We start from the raw sequence: 17,754 nt of genomic DNA, 5'->3' as shown, positions 1-17,754 counted from the left end.
TTTAAAACGGGCCAGGCGTAGTGGCTCACGCCTGTAAACCCAGCACTTTGGGAAGCTAAGGCAGGCGGATCACCTGAGCTCAAGAGTTGAAGACCAGCCTGGGAAACACAGTGAAACCCCGTCCCTTCTAAAAATACAAAACTTAGCCAGGTATAGTAGCGCACTGAGGCGGGCTGAGGCAGGAGAATAGCTTGAAACTGGGAGGCAGAGGTTGCAGTGAGCCCAGATTGTGCCATTGCACTCTAGCCTGGGCGACAGAGTGGGACTTCGTCTCCGAAAAAAACAAAATAAGATATATTTTAAAACGTTGGTAAAGTAGCAGTGTTTAATTTGAAAATTCACAAATATCAAAGGGAATTAGATGGGCCAAAGTATTGCCTACCAAGTACTTTATATTGAAAAATACTTCAAGTCAATGCTAATTTGATTAGTGTGGTTTAAAGGAAGACTTCTGAAGACAGGAAGTGAATCAGACCTCATCTATTTACTGTTAGCACAGAGTGAAAAAAGAATATTTAATATTATAATTGCATAGGAAATCAAAGTTTCTTAATAAAAAATACTTAACTGGTTTACTTTCCTCACAATTTAAGACAATCATCATCTTGTTTCACCTTAGTAAATAATGGTCTATCTGCAGGTTCACTAAATATTTTAACAATAGTATCTTGTTTATACAAAACAAGACTTAAACATATTCTTCATTCCCTGTTTTTCCTTGCTCTCTGCATCTCTGTTCAGGTGCTAGCGTCTTTTCATTAACTCTCTTTCTTCATCAGTTTGCAGACACATTATCAGAAGCCAAAAATAACATAATATGGTTAGAAATATTTCAAATCTAAGCAACAGCTAATCTGTATACTACAGGAGTTAACTCCATGAGATAATACTACATTGTCAGTATACTAAGTATGACTTCACTTTTTCTGTGGGATCACAGAAAGAAAAACATTATGAGCAAAAATTGTCTTCGATGGTTTCTTGGTAACTATCCCCCTCCCTGCAAAAAATAAAATCATATAAATATTATTGGCTAACACAGTACTCACGCAAAGTAAATCTTAGGTTACCTGAGCTACAGAACTAAGAGGTTATTGGTGAGTATTGGAATTCACTGGACATTATGAGTATTAGTAACTTCAGGAAGCAGATGTTAAACTCTTGAACATTTTGGTGCATACTCTATGATTAATGAAACAATCACAAACACTGGGCTCACTGCAACCTCTGCCTCCCAGGTTCAAGCGATTCTCCTGTCTCAGCCTCCTGAGTAGCTGGGATTACAGGCGTGCACTGCTGTGCCATATTATTCTGTATTTTAACAAATGCTAGTTTTCCCAAGGGCATACAATGCAGCCTGTTATGAATAAGGTTTCAGTATCGAATATAAATCTCCCTAAAAAATGTTACAGGATGTATATCTAGTTTTGAATTTTATTTTAAAATGAATTAATCATTATAGCATAAAGTACTTCCACAAATGAATACAGCTTATGAAACAATGTCTCAGAAAGTTATTGAAAGTAATTTATTCTATTTTTTTTACTTCATCTAATGATGACTAACTGAACTAGTAGGTATCAAAGTTACTTATAAACTATGGGGCATCAAACAAATTTGAATACTATTAGATGTCAATTTAGAATAACTTAATTCAAACACTAGTCCCTGATTTTAAAAAATCAGTAAACAGCAATAAGTTACTTTTACAATGTAAAGTTATCTTCTTCTTTACAAGTGCTAGCAACTATTAATATTCTATATTAAATGACAATAGTATATATTTTGTCTTTGACTCATTTGTTATTCCTAGGGATTTCTCGGTGATTTGTTAAAGCAGTTTGAAATCAATATATTTAAATAATATGATCTCATTAGCTTATTTAATTTCTATGTTCAAAATAATCCAGTAGTGGTTATTCTGGTATATAGTATTTCTTACTTTGCGTAAATATAGCATGCTGGAAGGTTTATGTTCATATTCAAACTGCACAACTAAAACCTGGACTTCAGTTATAAAAACTGAGGGAGAGTTTGCAACATAGCATGGTCTTTAAAGACAGAGGTCCAATAGTCTCCCTGATTGAAGTGGACAGATTGAAAATGCAGATGAAAAGGCCTCGCATGACTCAATCCCTACAAGCAATGAAAGAGAGAATGTGTTCTTATACAATATACTGAAAGTTCAGTAACTTGATAGTATAATCTCCAAACAATATTAGGTTAGGAAAGCCCCATTTCTAACTTAACGACTGTAGTACTTTAGTATCTGAATAGGCTGATTATAAGTACCCATATTTTTGAACACTAGAGGGAGTACATAAAAGAGAAGAAAAAGAAGCCAAAGTGGTATTACCTAATTTCTCGGTGTTTTAAATTGCATTAAGTCTTACCAATTTGCTCGCTTGTTTCCAAAGCACATAAGTAGAATGCTTAAAACTTATTTAAACTATATCCAATATCCATTTTTAAACGTCATTTTCCAGTTAATTTAAAATTTGTAATGGCTAAAGGCAAGAAAAAGGCATGATATTCCAGAAACAGAAAAACAGAGAAAGTTGTAAAAAGTAGACACGCTTTCTCCCCATTTTAGTTTATATATACTATTAGAAGACAGTAGAATTACATCTGATTTAGAATATATAATTCTAAGTGCTTCAAAGAGTTTAAAATTACATTCCTAGGCAAAAAGGAAAAATGGGCACTCCTAAATCGGAGTCAGACTTTTGCCTAAAGATGAAATCCTGAGATTACAGGCCACATTTAGGGTTTACATAGACAAAACGTCTCCAAAATTTCTACATAGGAGGGACAACATGGGAGCCACTGGTTGGGAAGTGAGAGGGGTAAGGACTTCATGCGTTAATATTTTTTAAACACTCAGAACTGTGACATACAACAAGCATTCAGGGTACTAGCTATTGCTGAGAGATCCTTTGTCTATTTCAGAAAATAAGAACATGGGTTGAGTTGAATGGGAATGGGATGAGTTTAATGAAACTAGTAGATTATGGAATCAAAGTAGGAGAAACAAGAGCTCCCTCCAGCCAATCCAAAAACCATCACCCTATATATTAGGCAAGAAGATAAATAATTCATATGAAATATTTAATAAGTATCTATTTCTTGTTCCTTCTCTGCAGATACTGGATTGCAGTAGAAACTAAAAGGTAATAGCTTTGATCCTTGAGAACTTTGGAAGGACGAGTTTAGAGCTGAAAGAGATCCAATAATTTATTAATTCATTTAATGAGCATCTACTACATGCCAAGCCACTGCTCTAGAAACTTGAAATACAAAAAGAGAACAAAAATAGGTCACTGACCTTCAGAAGCTGGAGGCAGGGAACAATATGTGAAATAAATTGTTCCGTATATGAATAACTGATAATTATTAAGAAAAAAGGAAAGAAGAAAAGGAAATGCTGCAGCATTCAAGAACATGGGGAGGTGCCTGAACAGGCTGTGGTGTGGTGCCACCGGAGCAAAGTTTGAGTGAGGTAAGCTTTTGCTCAGGTGGGGATTTAGGCATGAAAATGTACATAGCGCCTTTGCTCCTGTAACAGCCGACTACTGCGACTGAGCCTGAAGTAAGGAGAGCCACAGAGAAAGTAGTAAATAGGGGAGGACATTAGAACCATAACAAGGAAAGGAGGATAATTGTAAAAGGCCTCATAGCTACGGTAAGTGCTCTGACATTGAGTAAAATGAGAAACTGCTACAGGGATCTGAAAAGAGTAATGTGGTCTAACTTTACACTTACTGATAATGCTGAGAACGGTTTAAGTGAGCAAAGGAGGAGAATAGTCAGGAGGCTATTGTGCAATCAAAGTGAGAAACAATGTGTGGCTTGGACCAGGATGGTAAGTGAAAGAGATAAAAATTGGTCAGATTTTGGAAACATTTTGAAGATGGGGCTAACTAGGCTTTCTAGTGAATTGAATATACGCATGAGAGAAAGAGGAATTAATATAAGACTCCCAGGTCTAAAAGGATGGAGATGCCATTAACTGACAAGGGAGGGGAAGAACTGCATAGGAGTAGATTTTGCGGGAGGGAGGAGATCTGGTTCAGTTTGCTATATGGTAAAATTAAGATGTCTTTTAGCCAAGTAGAGATAGGGAGTAGACTGTTGTCTATACAAGTTCAGAAAAAAGGTTTGGGCTGGAGATACACACTTGGGAGTCATGGACATATAAATGGAATTTATCCACAAAGCTGAATAAAACATCAAGAAGAGTACCCTTTTTTAAAGAATAAAAATTTCAGTTTAGACATCCTAGAGGAGGAATAAGTGAAGGTAACAAAAACAAAAATCAGTGAAGTGAAATGGTAATTCTTCAAGCTAAGTGAAGAAAGATTATTAAAGAGACTGTCAACTGCTGCTAGATTAGGCCTGAGGGCTGACTATTGGATAAATAACACGGAGTCACTGACAACCTTGATAGAGGCAGTTTTGGTATGGTAGTGAGAGTACAGATCTGACTGGATTTAGGAAAGAACAGGAAAAAATAGGTGACAGCAAATACAGAGAACTCTTTCAAGTTTTTTTTTATTTTTTATTTTTTTTTTGTAAAGAACTGAGAAATCAGATAGTAATTTTTAGGGGAAGAGGGCTTAAGAAAGGGTTTTAATACTTATGTCATTTTTATGCTGACAGGAATCATTTAGGGGAGAGAGAAAATAATGATGATATATGAGAGGTAGGGGAAGATTGTTCATGATGTTCTTGAGTAAATGGGAAATAACAGGCTCTCACACACAAGTAGAATGATTGGCTTTTGGTCCCTAATAAGTATTACATGGAATTGAATTTTCAAGTTCAACTTCCTGATCAGATAATAACAGCGAGACTTTCAAAATGTTTTCTTGAAGGTTATATAGTTAGTAATCAACAGAGAAAGATTACTAGATCTTAAAATAATGCACAAACAGGGAATAACTGTGGAGTGACATAAGCAAATCCAAGATAGTGGGGTAACGATTATAAACATAAGGAGTACAGATACCAAGTTGGGTAAAATATTGTGATAATGTCAAAATTGTCTGGGATGGTCTCTGTGTTACTCACTAAAGGAAAGACAGAGATAAGGCCAAATCGGAAAGACGGGACCACTGGATGTCAGGCTGGAAGGCTGGGTTTGGTCATTTGACATTTTAAGTAATAGGAGATAGTGTGGATCTTTTAAGCAGGGGACTGGCCCAAAGAAAGCAGTACACTAGATTAATCTGGCAGTGTTTAGAGAATGAACTGGCACAGGAGAACAAAAGGCAGATAAATTAGCTCTAGGGCTATTAAAACACCATCCATGAAATTAACAGCATAGGGATTAGAGAGGTGGCACTGGGAAAGAAAGCAGCTAATCAAAATCCTCTTCTCAGCAAGAATCAACAAGACTTATCAATGATTTTATGCTCTTGCTGCATCATGTACTTTTCTTTTATAACCCTTAATACTCTTCCATAAATATTATTTATATTATTATTTGAACAATGTCTCTCTACTAAAATATAAGTTCCAAGATGGCAGGGGCTACTTATGTTTTGCTATTTTATCTATATGGACTAGTCCAGTACCCTGCATACAGTAGGCAATAAAATAAATATTTTTCTGGGTTTATTTTTATTTTTATTTTTATTTTTATTTTTTGAGGCAGAGTCTTTCTCTGTCACCCAGGCTTGAATGCAGTAGCATGGTCACAGTTCACTGGAACCTTGAACTCCTGGACTCAAGCGATCCTCCCAGCTCAGGCTCCAGAGTAGCTGGGACTATATGCACATACCACAGCACCCAGCTTATTTTTCATTTCCTATAGAAACAGGGTCTTGCTCTGTTGCCCAAGCTGGTCTTGAACTCCTGGCCTCAAGCAATCCTCCTCCCTCTGCCTCTCAAAGTGTCAAAAAAAAATTTAATGAGTAAATAAGATACGGATTTCAAAGAAGAGGATAAGGAAGCAAAAGGCAGAAAAACATAAGAAAAAAAGTAAGACAGAAAGTAGAGGAGAAAGGAGAAAAACAAGATAGGAAAAAGAGACATGATTTAAAGAAGGTGGAGGATGAAAAAAAGTAAAAAGAAATTATGCTGAGTTAGAAGACTGAAAAATAGCAGAGCAACTGTGTGGCTGCCAGGAATTGGGAAGCAGGTCATGGACGTCGGCTTAAAGGGGGAAATAGCAGGAGTTCAACTCCAACATTTGCTCTTAGTTAACCTCTCTGTCTATGCTTCTTCACCTATAGAATAATTATAGGTACCTCAAAGGGTGGCTATGAGGATTAAGTGAGTTAACTCACAATAGTCCCTGGTACATAGTGAGAATTTAACAGTTGTCAGTCACCTGTATCGTCATCATCATAATTATCATCATCATCATCATCTATAATTTGTCCCCTACTAGACAGCAGTGAAACCATTCTAAATTCTCTTCTGTCTACAGAAATGAAAACGGCAGAAGCAGCATAAGACTAATTGATGGATGAGACAAAAGTCCTTCCACTAGTCAAGGCTGCCTCTGATCTCACTCACAAACTAACTGGCAAGAAGACAAGCAGCTCAGCCTCAACTGCTCCCTTCATTCCTTCTGAGTTCTTCCTTATTTTCTCCCAAATCATAAAACACACATATTTACCCAAATCCCTTAAAAATTATCAATTTAACTTTTATTTCATTGTGAAAAGAAAATGTAAGTGGTGGATGGAAATTGGAAGGCATATTTTTAAAGTAGGTTGAATTAAGGAAAAAAGAATGTGGTAAATGTAAAGAAAAAGACAGATAATGGTTTTTTTTAAAAAAAAGATAGCAAATACAAGACATAAAAGAGAGATGAAGTCCCAATGCTTGATGGATAAGCATAAAGAAAGAAAAAGGTAGGTAACAAAAACAATATTAAGTAATATGGAATAAGATGGAAGAGCAAGAGTAGTAGTTCTCAAAGTAGTCCTTTGGGTTCCTAGTTCTACTATTGCAAAGTATAAAGAGGACATTTGGCATCATCTAGAAATATTTTCCATTGTCACATTAACATTTTTGGTTGCTACTGGCATCAGTTGTAGATGCTGCCAACCATCCTACAATGCACAGGACAATCCCCCCAACAAAGAATTATCCACTCGGCCGGGCGTAGTGGCTCACGCTTGTAATCCCAGCACTTTGGGAGGCCGAGGCGGGCGGATCACGAGGTCAGGAGATCGAGACCACGGTGAAACCCCGTCTCTACTAAAAATACAAAAACATTAGCCGGGCGTGGTGGCGGGCGCCTGTAGTCCCAGCTACTCGGAGAGGCTGAGGCGGGAGAATGGCGTGAACCCGGGAGGCGGAGCTTGCAGTGAGCCGAGATTGCGCCACTGCACTCCAGCCTGGGCGACAGAGCGAGACTCCGTCTCAAAAAAAAAAAAAAAAAAAAAAAAAAAAGAATTATCCACTCAATATGTCAATAGTACAGAGTTTGAGAAACCCTGAGCCAGCGACTAAAGGTAAAAAGATGGAAGTATAGCAGATTTAGTCACCTGTCTGCTCAAAAGTCCCATTTTACTCTAAGGAAGAATCAAAATCCTTAGACATGTCCCCCATATCTATCTGGCCTTATCACTGCTGCTCTTGCCCTGCTCCTCCACTCCTGCCACCCTGGGCCCTTGTTCTGCTGCACATGCATGGGAAATCTGCCCACTAGAAGGCCCTTGGGCTACTATTCCCTACTTGGGAAAATGCTCCTCTAGATTTCCTTACTGCTTGCTCCTTCACCTTCAAGCATTTCCCCCAATGCCACCATGCCACTTTCTCAGTGAGGCTTATTCTGGACAATCCTATTTAAAATTGCACTTCCTCCTCATCACTATTCATCCCATTATAATCTTCTGTTACTTCATAAGATCAATCACCTTCTAACATTTGATGTAAACTGGTGTTTATTTTACTGAGCTATCTTCCCCCTACCCTCCCCATCCACTATGTAAACTCCATGAAGGAATTTTGTCTGTTTTGCTCCCCACTATATCCCTAGAAACTAGAATAGTGCCTGGTGTACAGTACATGTTAAACACTACTTGTTGAATAAATGAATAAAGGTGCTCAGACAAATTCAAATAATAACAATAACGACAGATACACATACAATGCTTGCTTAATGCATGGGAACCATTCTAAATATTCTACAAAGAACTCATTTAATCTTCATAACCAACCCATACGGCATGTAACATTGTCACTATCACCACACTATGGAGAAAATGAAAACAGAAATTAAATAATGTGCTCAATATTGCACAGCAGGGCAATTTGAAAAACAGCAGACTGGCTTCAGAGTTTGTGCTCTCACCGTTCTATACTATGCCACCTTACTCAGCAACACAGACTAAAAATTCCCCTGTTCTTTAAAACAAAAGATAACCCCAAACATTTATCAAAAACATTGATCTATGCAACAAGGAGACAATCAAATTTATACTTTATTCTATATATAATTAAATAAACATAAATATATCTCTGATATTTCGGCTTTAAAATTACAAAATTATGTCAATTCATAATAGCCTACAGTGTTATCACTGTCATCAAAAGTAAACAGAAAATAGTTACTTCAAGGGCAGATCACTAAGCTTATTCATATTTGCATCTTTTACTTTCTTCAGCATAGTGACTTACACATATCAAGAATTCAATACGTCTTTCATAATTCATGTTAATGTCACACAAGAAAGTAATAAAACAAAAATGCTGTTCTGGAATCAGTTTTAAGAAGAGAATATGCTTAATTTACAATGAGTTCTGAAAACTTTTTATCCATCTATTTACTGATATACTATGGCACACATCATAAGAAACAACAAAATAAAAGAGTTAACCTTTAGACACACAAGCATTCTACAGCTTTTGCAAAGTAGTGAAATATAAATATACCACCTATTTTCACACTGACAACACATTCTAAAAGAAATAAACTGTTCATATGCCACTCATTTTTTTCTCCTACATAAAAAACATCAAACCACAGCCATCAGCATTTCTTTTTTTTCTTTTTGTAGAGCCAGGACTTTTAATTCGGAAAATTATGTAGCCAAACCTCAAACAATTAGCAAAAATTTCTAAAAAATAAAATGGCAATCAACCACTTGTTTTGTCTCTTTACCTGAGTCATTCCCACCCACCCAAGATTCTCTGAACATGTGCAAGAACCACGTTTGTGTGAGCTTTTGTTCCAGAAGAAATAATCCCAACTTTTTTCCTTCTTTCAGAGGGATTTGTGATATGGGAGGAGGGGGAATATTAAAAACCACTGATACTAGAAGGCAATTGATTTGACTTATATTGTTTAACCCAGTATTTTTCTCTCATATAAACATACAGTTTGAAATCTTGAGATAAGGTGATATTATGAAAGGGGAAAATGCACACCAATATATCTGCTACCATTTGTGTGGTACTAGAGAAAGAATCTGTCAGAAATCATCAAATTTGCTTTTTCCAGACAAGGATGACATATGTTATCTGTAGTTGAAAATCTATTTATAGTGTCCCAAACATCATGATAAGTGTCTCATTGAGCCTAAGTATGTAATTTGCCTAACTTCAATTATTCCACAAGTAAACATTTATCTCAAACACCAATCTGAAGTAGCATTTGCAAAGTAGAAACAGAGAAAACAAAGATGATGAATATAAATTCAGTCCTAACAATGTTAATATTTCTTGCCTGAAAGTGGGGTCTGGGAGTTTAAATCCTTTTGAATCCTCATGTCTTTCCATTCTAAATACATAAATAGCTTATCCCATATAAGCAAGACAACATTTGTCCTGAGTTGACAGACTACCTTGTGAGTCTACTTTGATTTGGATGTTAGATATGTCTTTATTTTCTCATTTCAGTTAATGCTACTTTCTGGTTCTTGTTTAAAGATGAATTACTGCTGACTTTGGGTTCCCAGTTCCTACAGGAAATTTAATTCAGAGTAATTATCCTAATAAACTAACTTTTAATACAATAAAAACATTTCTATTCACAATATACAGGAAAAGAAAACAATTTTAGAATAAGGCCATTTCTTATACTCCTTATATGTGGGAGAGAGGAGGTGGTTTACAATCAATAGCACTAAAGTTAATACAACAAATCGAATTATAATATATACATATGACATCATTAGCCAGTTCAATAATGTTGTTCCTAGTAAAGAATTCAACAAGGTTCTCTAATTCATCAGTCATAGCAGAAAGCAAGAGAACTGTCAAACCTCAAACATCTGAGAAAACTTAAGGATAATGCCTCTCTTCTAAGGTAATTTGATAGCAACGAAAGAGAATAATATATTCCAAATTATTTGTATTCTTTGAAACAATTATATACAACGCTAGGTATCAACAAGCTTCCATATTAGTTGTTCCTCTATTTTCTCAGCCAGAATATTAAAAAGCTATGTAATATTCTTATCAACATTTTTGTTGAATAAGTTAAAGGTAATTAATCACAGCACCTCTTTATTTGCAAATTTTAAATTGCAAGGTCTAATTTACTCACTATTAATTTTGTCTCAGTACTGTTTTCTGCAACCTACAAAAACAATGACTGTTACCATGAAGATAATAAACTACACAGCAAGCCTTAATGAAATAATGAAATGGTTTATTAGCTTCACTCCCAATTTAAGAAACAATGTCCACACATATACTGCTGCTGCAAGCAAAAATTTGTGAAAACTCCCTGGAAGACACATCGGCAACATGAATTGAGAATTTTAAAGCTTTTAGATCCTTGACTTCTAAAAAAATATTGAAAAAAAAAATTAGGAAACATAATAGAGCTTGGTGGTTAATGCTATTCTCTGACACCAAGCTGTCTGGCAATGAAGCTTCACTTCTCCACTTACAAGCCAAGTGAGTTGGGCAAATGACTTAGTATCTCGGACCTCAGATTTCTTACCTGTAAAATGGGCAATATCAGTAACTTCCTCACCTATCTGTTCTGAGAATTAGATAATTTAATATAAATAAATGCACTGAGAAGAGTACCTAGCAGACAGTAAGACCTCTGTTAGCTATTCATATCACCAAAACTGCTCTTTCTAGTGATGTTTAATAACCGTGAAAAGCTGGAAATAAATAGCATATCCAACATTAAGGGAAGTATGAAGTAACTTATGGCAAATCTGTGTAATAGTTATGATCTATATTATTCAAGAAAGAAAATGTCATGGCTTATAATTTATAACTTTGTATAACTTCACCTATGTTAAAATATGCATTCAAAAGGACTAAAAGAAAATATAACGAAATGTTCAGTATATCTATTTTTATGTGGTACTAAAGATGATTTTTGTTTTCTCCTTTATATTTCTTTAGATTTTTGCAAACTTTCTATAATATTCATGTACTGCTCCTAACATCAGAAAAAATAAATTTGATTTTTTTTTAATAGTGCCCTTTGTTGTTTGTTAACTTTGTATTTGCAGCTTGATGTCAGTTATGTATATTTCAATCAGAGTTGAATCAGCGACCTACTGGAATTTTATCACTCTAATTCTCAAAAATTGCCCCTGAAATTTTTCATGAACTATCTCTACAGAAGAAAAGTTCTATAATTTGGGAAAATATGTTTTGCTCAAACTTGCATTTCTATCTTTTTTCCTACATTTAGATTTAAGTACCTGAGATCCTCAGAGAAGCAAGGATGAAAATAACATAATCCAGGTAATAATGAAACCTATTACACTGGCTTTATTATCTATTACTTCACTATTGCCTGAAACACACTATCTATTACTTTAAGGCTGCTTGAATTTCTTATCAGCTAATTCTCTAAGTGTTGAATGTTTTAATTCATTGGAAATAGACAGTGATGGATGATTATTGGCTACCTCTATGTTCTCAAAATTATTTTTGGTAACATGCTAGGCCATCATGCCTAAGTAAAGAAAAATTTTAGAGCATTTTAGCATTTGCTAAATATACCACAGTTTGGGGAGGTAGACTGTGGTATAAAGTAGTAAAAGTAAGACTATTGCTACAATTAAAAGAACTACTAAATTCTATTTATATACAACTTTAGAACTTGGAAAATACTTCGAGCCAGACGTGGTGGCTCATGCCTATAATTCCAGCACTTTGGGAGGCCTAAGCAGGAGGATGACTTGAAGACAGGTGTTCAAGACCAGCCTGGGGAATATGGCAAGATACTATCTCTACCAAAAAATTAAAAAAAAAAAATTAAAAATTAGCCAGGCATGGTGGCGCATGCCTCTAGTCCCAGCTACTCAGAAGGCTGAGGTGGTAAGACTCCTTCAGTCTAAGAGATGGAGGCTGCAGTGAGCCAAGATCTCTATCACTGCACTACAACCTAAGTGACAGGGCAAGACACTGTCTCAAACAAAAAGAAAATAGTTCCGAGATTATTCTCTGTAATTTTTTTTTTGTAATGAATTTCTTATGCATGGGCTCATTAACCAAAAAATACTCAGTAGGACTTTCCAGAACCATAAACTATAGAACATCAAGTGGTTAAGACATTAAAAGAGGGAACATTTAAAAGTGAAAATATTTTTCAGATAATTGTTAATTCGGTTTTCATCAGTTCAAATCAGACTGTTTCGTATGGGTTTCAAATTTTTCAAAATTCAACTTAAATTTGTTTCAGTTTATGCTATTATAAGACAAATTATGGCTGCTTTCCAGTCCATGGCAACAATGCTGACATACTTCTCACCAATGGAGATTCAGTCACTGAGTGATTCTAAGGCAACAACAAAACAACTTTATTTTGTTTCTCTGTTAGAGTCATGTCTACTCAGAAAGCCTCTCAAGAAATTATTTACATAAATGTTTTTCAACTCATATAGTAGCCTTGTTACTTGAAATCATAAAAATAAACACTACAAGAAAAGCTCAAGGTTATAACAAGTCTAAACTAAAAAAGAATCCAGCTAAAGCTGCAATTAATTTTGTTTCCAGATAAAAAGGCTGATTATTAGAGATTCCAGTGTCACTCTGACCAATAAGATATATGATCCCATATTAATAACAGCATTTAATGCAAAATAGTTTACCAGTGAGATCTTCATAAAAGAGCAGGCATATTGCTACTCAAAGGCATTAGATTATTCGAGAACTATTTTAAAAAGCAATTGCTTTGTTTCTACATTTCTTAGTGAAAAAGTATCACTCACACCTACTCTACCAGTTATGGTTAATTTTATCCCTAAAACTCTAGAGTTTCGCCACTATTTTCTTTTTATTTTTTTTCAATGTGTAGAAAAATGCAACATGGATTACTCTTGTAGTCCAAACCTATTTCCTTTTACCTCTGACTACCTCTTGAAACCCTATTTACATTAAGAAAAAGAAGAATTCAAAATCGTCCTTTTTAACTCTCCATTTCTCCAAAAGACTTAGCTTTCATGGAAATCTTCAGTATTTAGTTACAACATTTGAATATGTAATCTCCTGTATATGGTATTGATCCATTTATGTTAATCACGACAATCTAAATCAACTGTAAATTTCTTAAAATTCATATATTTTCATCTTTTTAAGCTTATTTCTTCATCAAAGACTTGCCATACTACTAAGTATGCAGCATGCATCATTTTATAAATCAACATATACTAATTCTTATTCTCAATTCTTGATTTCCCCAAGCCTGCAGTGAGAGTGGCCACTAAAGGCCACAATGTCTTTTTATACTGCTGATGTTGAAAGACAGGATAAATATATCCCTAACTAACCTTTGGAGCTCACTGAGACCAGAAACTATGCCTTATTCATCTTGGTAGCAATTTAAAAGGTGGTATAATACTTTGAACATGGTAGGTGCTCAATAAGTATACTGAATTATATTTAAGGCTTTTCCAATATATTAATAGCATAGAAAACCAAAGGACCCATATTATTTCTGAAAAGTCAAATTAGAGATTTTACTAAATTCTGAGAGTAGAATAAGGCTGCTCTTTGACTTTCTAGAAAGCCTGATCGTCTGCTTCTAATATATAATCCAAATATAACTGATTAAGTAATTATAACTAAATAATCATAAAACAGATACCCAAAATAACAACTCTTCTTGCTGAGCAGACTAGAGTTTTGTCACTGCTTATTAAAGTGTTTCAAGCAATTATTATTATGTTTGATTCTATCCTACTACCTGAGTTTTCAGATGACTTAAGCCCAGAAAATTTCTACGAAGAAAAGCAATTTCAGAGTAACCTCAAACCAAAGTTTAATATTGTTGGTGCAGAAATTATGCAAAAACAAAGAACAGAATTAAAGAAGATTGCATTTTAACCGGATATTTTTTAAAAGCAGAAAGAAAAAAATAAATACTATATGATGACTGACATAGTGATATAGTCATAACTACTTTTTTATTTTTAATTTCTGTTCCAAGTTAAGAAGAGCTCGCCGATAATTTATATTAAAATATATTATGGTCTAAAAGCATAGCATTGCCAATAAAGGAATTAGAATTCTAAATATAGCAGTTTATATTTAACACGTACTAATTTTAAACTGCCAGAATATTGAATATGATGAATAGCAACATTCATGTGCAGGAACCAACAAGCTTTGTAATGTACAAAGTTTTGTTATTTCTTTATCCAAAACTACACCAAAGACATGTTCACTCACACATGCAGGATTATCCTAAAAAGATACATGCTGGACAACTGCAAGATGTCATAGGTTAAACATGCCCTATAAATACTTTGTTCTCAAAATACTTTCATTCATATTATATGAATAGCCGACGTTTTGGGATTTGGCCACTGTAGGTACACTTTCTTGTGTAAATCTAGGATGATGATACCCACACAAAAGTAATTAACAATCACATCACATTATTTATCAGTCATAAATTTCAGTTTCATGGTGAGATTTTTACTCAAACAGATCCTTAAGACAAACAAATCTTCCAAAATGTTGAGTCAAAATTGTATCTCTAGACCTGTCAGATAGTTTCATCTACTGGGTTGTACATTATCTCTGCTTTTTATTCCTCTTATAAACAAGCTTTTTTTTTTTTTTACCTTAAAAAATCTTCAGTAATGAAGACACAGAAAGTGGTATCAACAGATTTCCTGATTTACATTTTTGTGATTCTAACCAATAACCACAGGGAGGTTGAAGATTTCACTACTTAATCTCTAAATGTCCATAAATAACGATGCAAAGCAAAACCAGGACCATGTGTAGTTTCTTGTCATTTATTCTGTGCAAAAAAAGTGAGTGGACTGACATTAAAACATAAGGAAGTATGGCTCACAGATGCAGAATTCTGCTTAATTACCTTCCTTTTAGTCTCAGCCTCATGAAAACAGTAAATACGTTTCTGTGCCGCTGTAGGTTTTCCACATCCCCCATGGAAACCTCACCAACTATTAAGCAAAATTCCGCCGAAAGGAACATGCCCAATTTCATTTTTTAAAACGCCATGTTTCAGATGAAAACAGTCTGCCAAAGATGTCATATAAAAGAATAACAAAAAACGGGACAGCATTTTTAGAATTGAATTTCAATGAATAACCCCACCATCTGTCAACCAGTTGTGAAGCAATAATCCTAGAGAAACCCTGAAAACACGAACAAGTTTTATCCCTGAATCTATCTATACTAACAGCCTCTCTCAGGACCTCAGTACTAATTATGTTCTGTCTGTGGAGTAACCTACAGGAACGACATTTGCCATTGGCAAACTTAACCCTGGTGACGAATGGCCCATTTTAACAGACTTGTATTAGGTAAGAAATGCGGAGTTCAGCTCATAGAGGTAATGGAGGAAGGGAAGGAAGACGAGGGAGCTCTTGAAATTTGGTTTGGAAATTAAATACAGGAGATTCATCTCTAGAGGCCAGTCATCCAAACAACCCTCAGTCTCCGCCCCCTTGGCTTCAGAAACAGGATTACAATTTTGGACCTAGACTACGCCCCACCCCTTCTTTTCCCGCTGCAGCCACCACCACCTTCGAAGTTCCAGTCTTAGCTCTCACGCAAGCGGAGCTGCGGACTCCCTCACCGAGAACCGCACCAGGACCCCATTCAGTAGTGAGCGGCGCACTGGGACTCTGCCACCAGCTCTGCGACGCCGCCGGCAGCCAGCCTGGCCCGGGAGACCCCACCCCTCCCAGCCCGGCCCCCGCCCCCGCCCGGAGCCGCCGCCTGAGTTACGCAGCCTCAGCCCCGACACCTTCTCTGCTTCTTTCCATCTGGATCACCTGGGGCTAGGGGCGGGCGGGTGTAGGGCTGAACAGAAGTGAGATAGGAAAAGCGGGGAAGAACCGAAGCAGTCCCAGTTGCAGAGAGCCAGGACGCCAATGGCAAGACCCCGGCCACACACACACTCTCCTGCGCGTCCTGCTCCTCGGGTTCAATGCCAAGTGGCGACAGGGTAGAAGGAAGGAAGGAGAGGTAGGGTGGCGGGAAGGCCCAGAGTTACTGCGAACGACGTTCGGAGGAGAGCAGGGGTTGCTTCAGAAACTGAGAAAGTGAGAAAGTCCCAGACCCCCTCCTTAGCCCCAAGGCTGCCAGCAGCCCGGGTCGCCTTCCCTGCAGCGAGGCTCGGGAGACAGGGAGGAGAGTCTGAGCCAAGCTTCCCCCAGGCTGCCCTCCCTGATCTGGCCCAGGGCCCAAAACCCGGCCCCTCTTCAGCCCCGACTTGGGGAGGCTGCCAGATAGGCAGCGGACTTGCCAAAGGACTCTGGGGAAGCAAGAGGGCAGGAGAGGGGCATCTTGCACGCTCCGGCCGGGCTGCTCACGACTTCCTCTGCCGACACACCCCCAGCTAACCCTCTCCCCCGTCGTCACACACACAGATTCAGAGACAAGCGTGCGTTCATCCCGCCCACCAGCCAAGGTCCATCGATTAAAACACTAGTTGATTTCTTCCTGATTAAAAAAAAATTAAAAAGTGCAACAACAACTCCTCTCAGGAGTCCCCGGAGCAAAGAAAGTCCGTCTGCAGGCGCCTTTTCTGTAGTTTCCCAGGAGTTTGGAAATCTGGCGGTCCCTGCTGAAAATGGGAAGGGGGACCCCGGAGGGGTCGAAGGGTGCCGAACTCCCTCCCCACCCCCCGCGCCTCTCACCTCCTTAAGTTCCTTGGCCACGTCCTTCAGGTCGCCCAGGACTAATTCCAGATCCTCCACGATGATCTTGATCTGTTCCTTCACCTTGGTTTTGGAGGCTGCCGGCGGTCCCTCGGCTGGACAGGACGAGGAGGGGTTCCCCTTGGACTTGGCTGACATTCTTTGGGGGCAAGCGAGGCAGGTCAGGACAGGCGGGCGAGCGGAGGCTGCTGCGTGCCCCCGTCCCTGGCGCTGCTACGGCCGCTGCCGCCCCGGTCCCCCCACATCTTGGGCGCTCCCTGGGCAGCAGCGTGTGGCTGCGCTCCGCGCTCGGCCGGGCGGCCGCACAGTGGTGCTGCCATCAACTCCCGAGACGCGGCGCTCGGCGCGGGGCTGCAGACGGGCGAGCAGCGCGCCTGCGCCTCCTCCCGCCGCCGCCCGCCGCTCTCGCGCACACGCGCTCGCTCCCCGCCCGCGGAGAAGGGCGCCGGGCCTCCGCGCCCGGGTTGATGCTTGCAGTCACCTCGACGTTGCCCTTCCAGATATCTCCCAGACCACCTTGGCATCAAGGTGGGGGAGACAAGTCCATGTCCTGCCCGCCCCCTCCTCTTGGTTCTGAAATGTCTCCATCATCTCAGCCTGCTTGCTGTATGTCATCTCACAACTAGCCTGGATTCCTTCTGCTTCACTTGCTAGCAGGGACCTGGATCAATTCAGA

General features: G+C 38.0%; 1 protein-coding gene across 1 annotated transcript in view; it reads right to left on the bottom strand.

Annotated features, from left to right (window-relative positions):
* PRR16 (proline rich 16) overlaps window positions 1-17,423 on the bottom strand; it is a 226,249-nt gene extending 208,826 nt beyond the window's left edge. The window contains exon 1 of the mRNA XM_003259877.3: window positions 17,058-17,423. Within this exon, the coding sequence (XP_003259925.2) occupies window positions 17,058-17,216 (159 nt within the window). The 5' untranslated portion in view covers window positions 17,217-17,423. The remainder of the gene's footprint in view (window positions 1-17,057) is intronic.
* Window positions 17,424-17,754: the final 331 nt, after the last annotated feature.

The sequence above is a fragment of the Nomascus leucogenys genome, chromosome 2 (genome assembly GCF_006542625.1).
Source record: "Nomascus leucogenys isolate Asia chromosome 2, Asia_NLE_v1, whole genome shotgun sequence".
In the NCBI taxonomy this organism is placed as follows: domain Eukaryota; kingdom Metazoa; phylum Chordata; class Mammalia; order Primates; family Hylobatidae; genus Nomascus; species Nomascus leucogenys.
The sequence above is the reverse complement of the archived record's forward strand: the minus strand, read 5'-3'. Positions and strand labels throughout refer to the sequence as shown.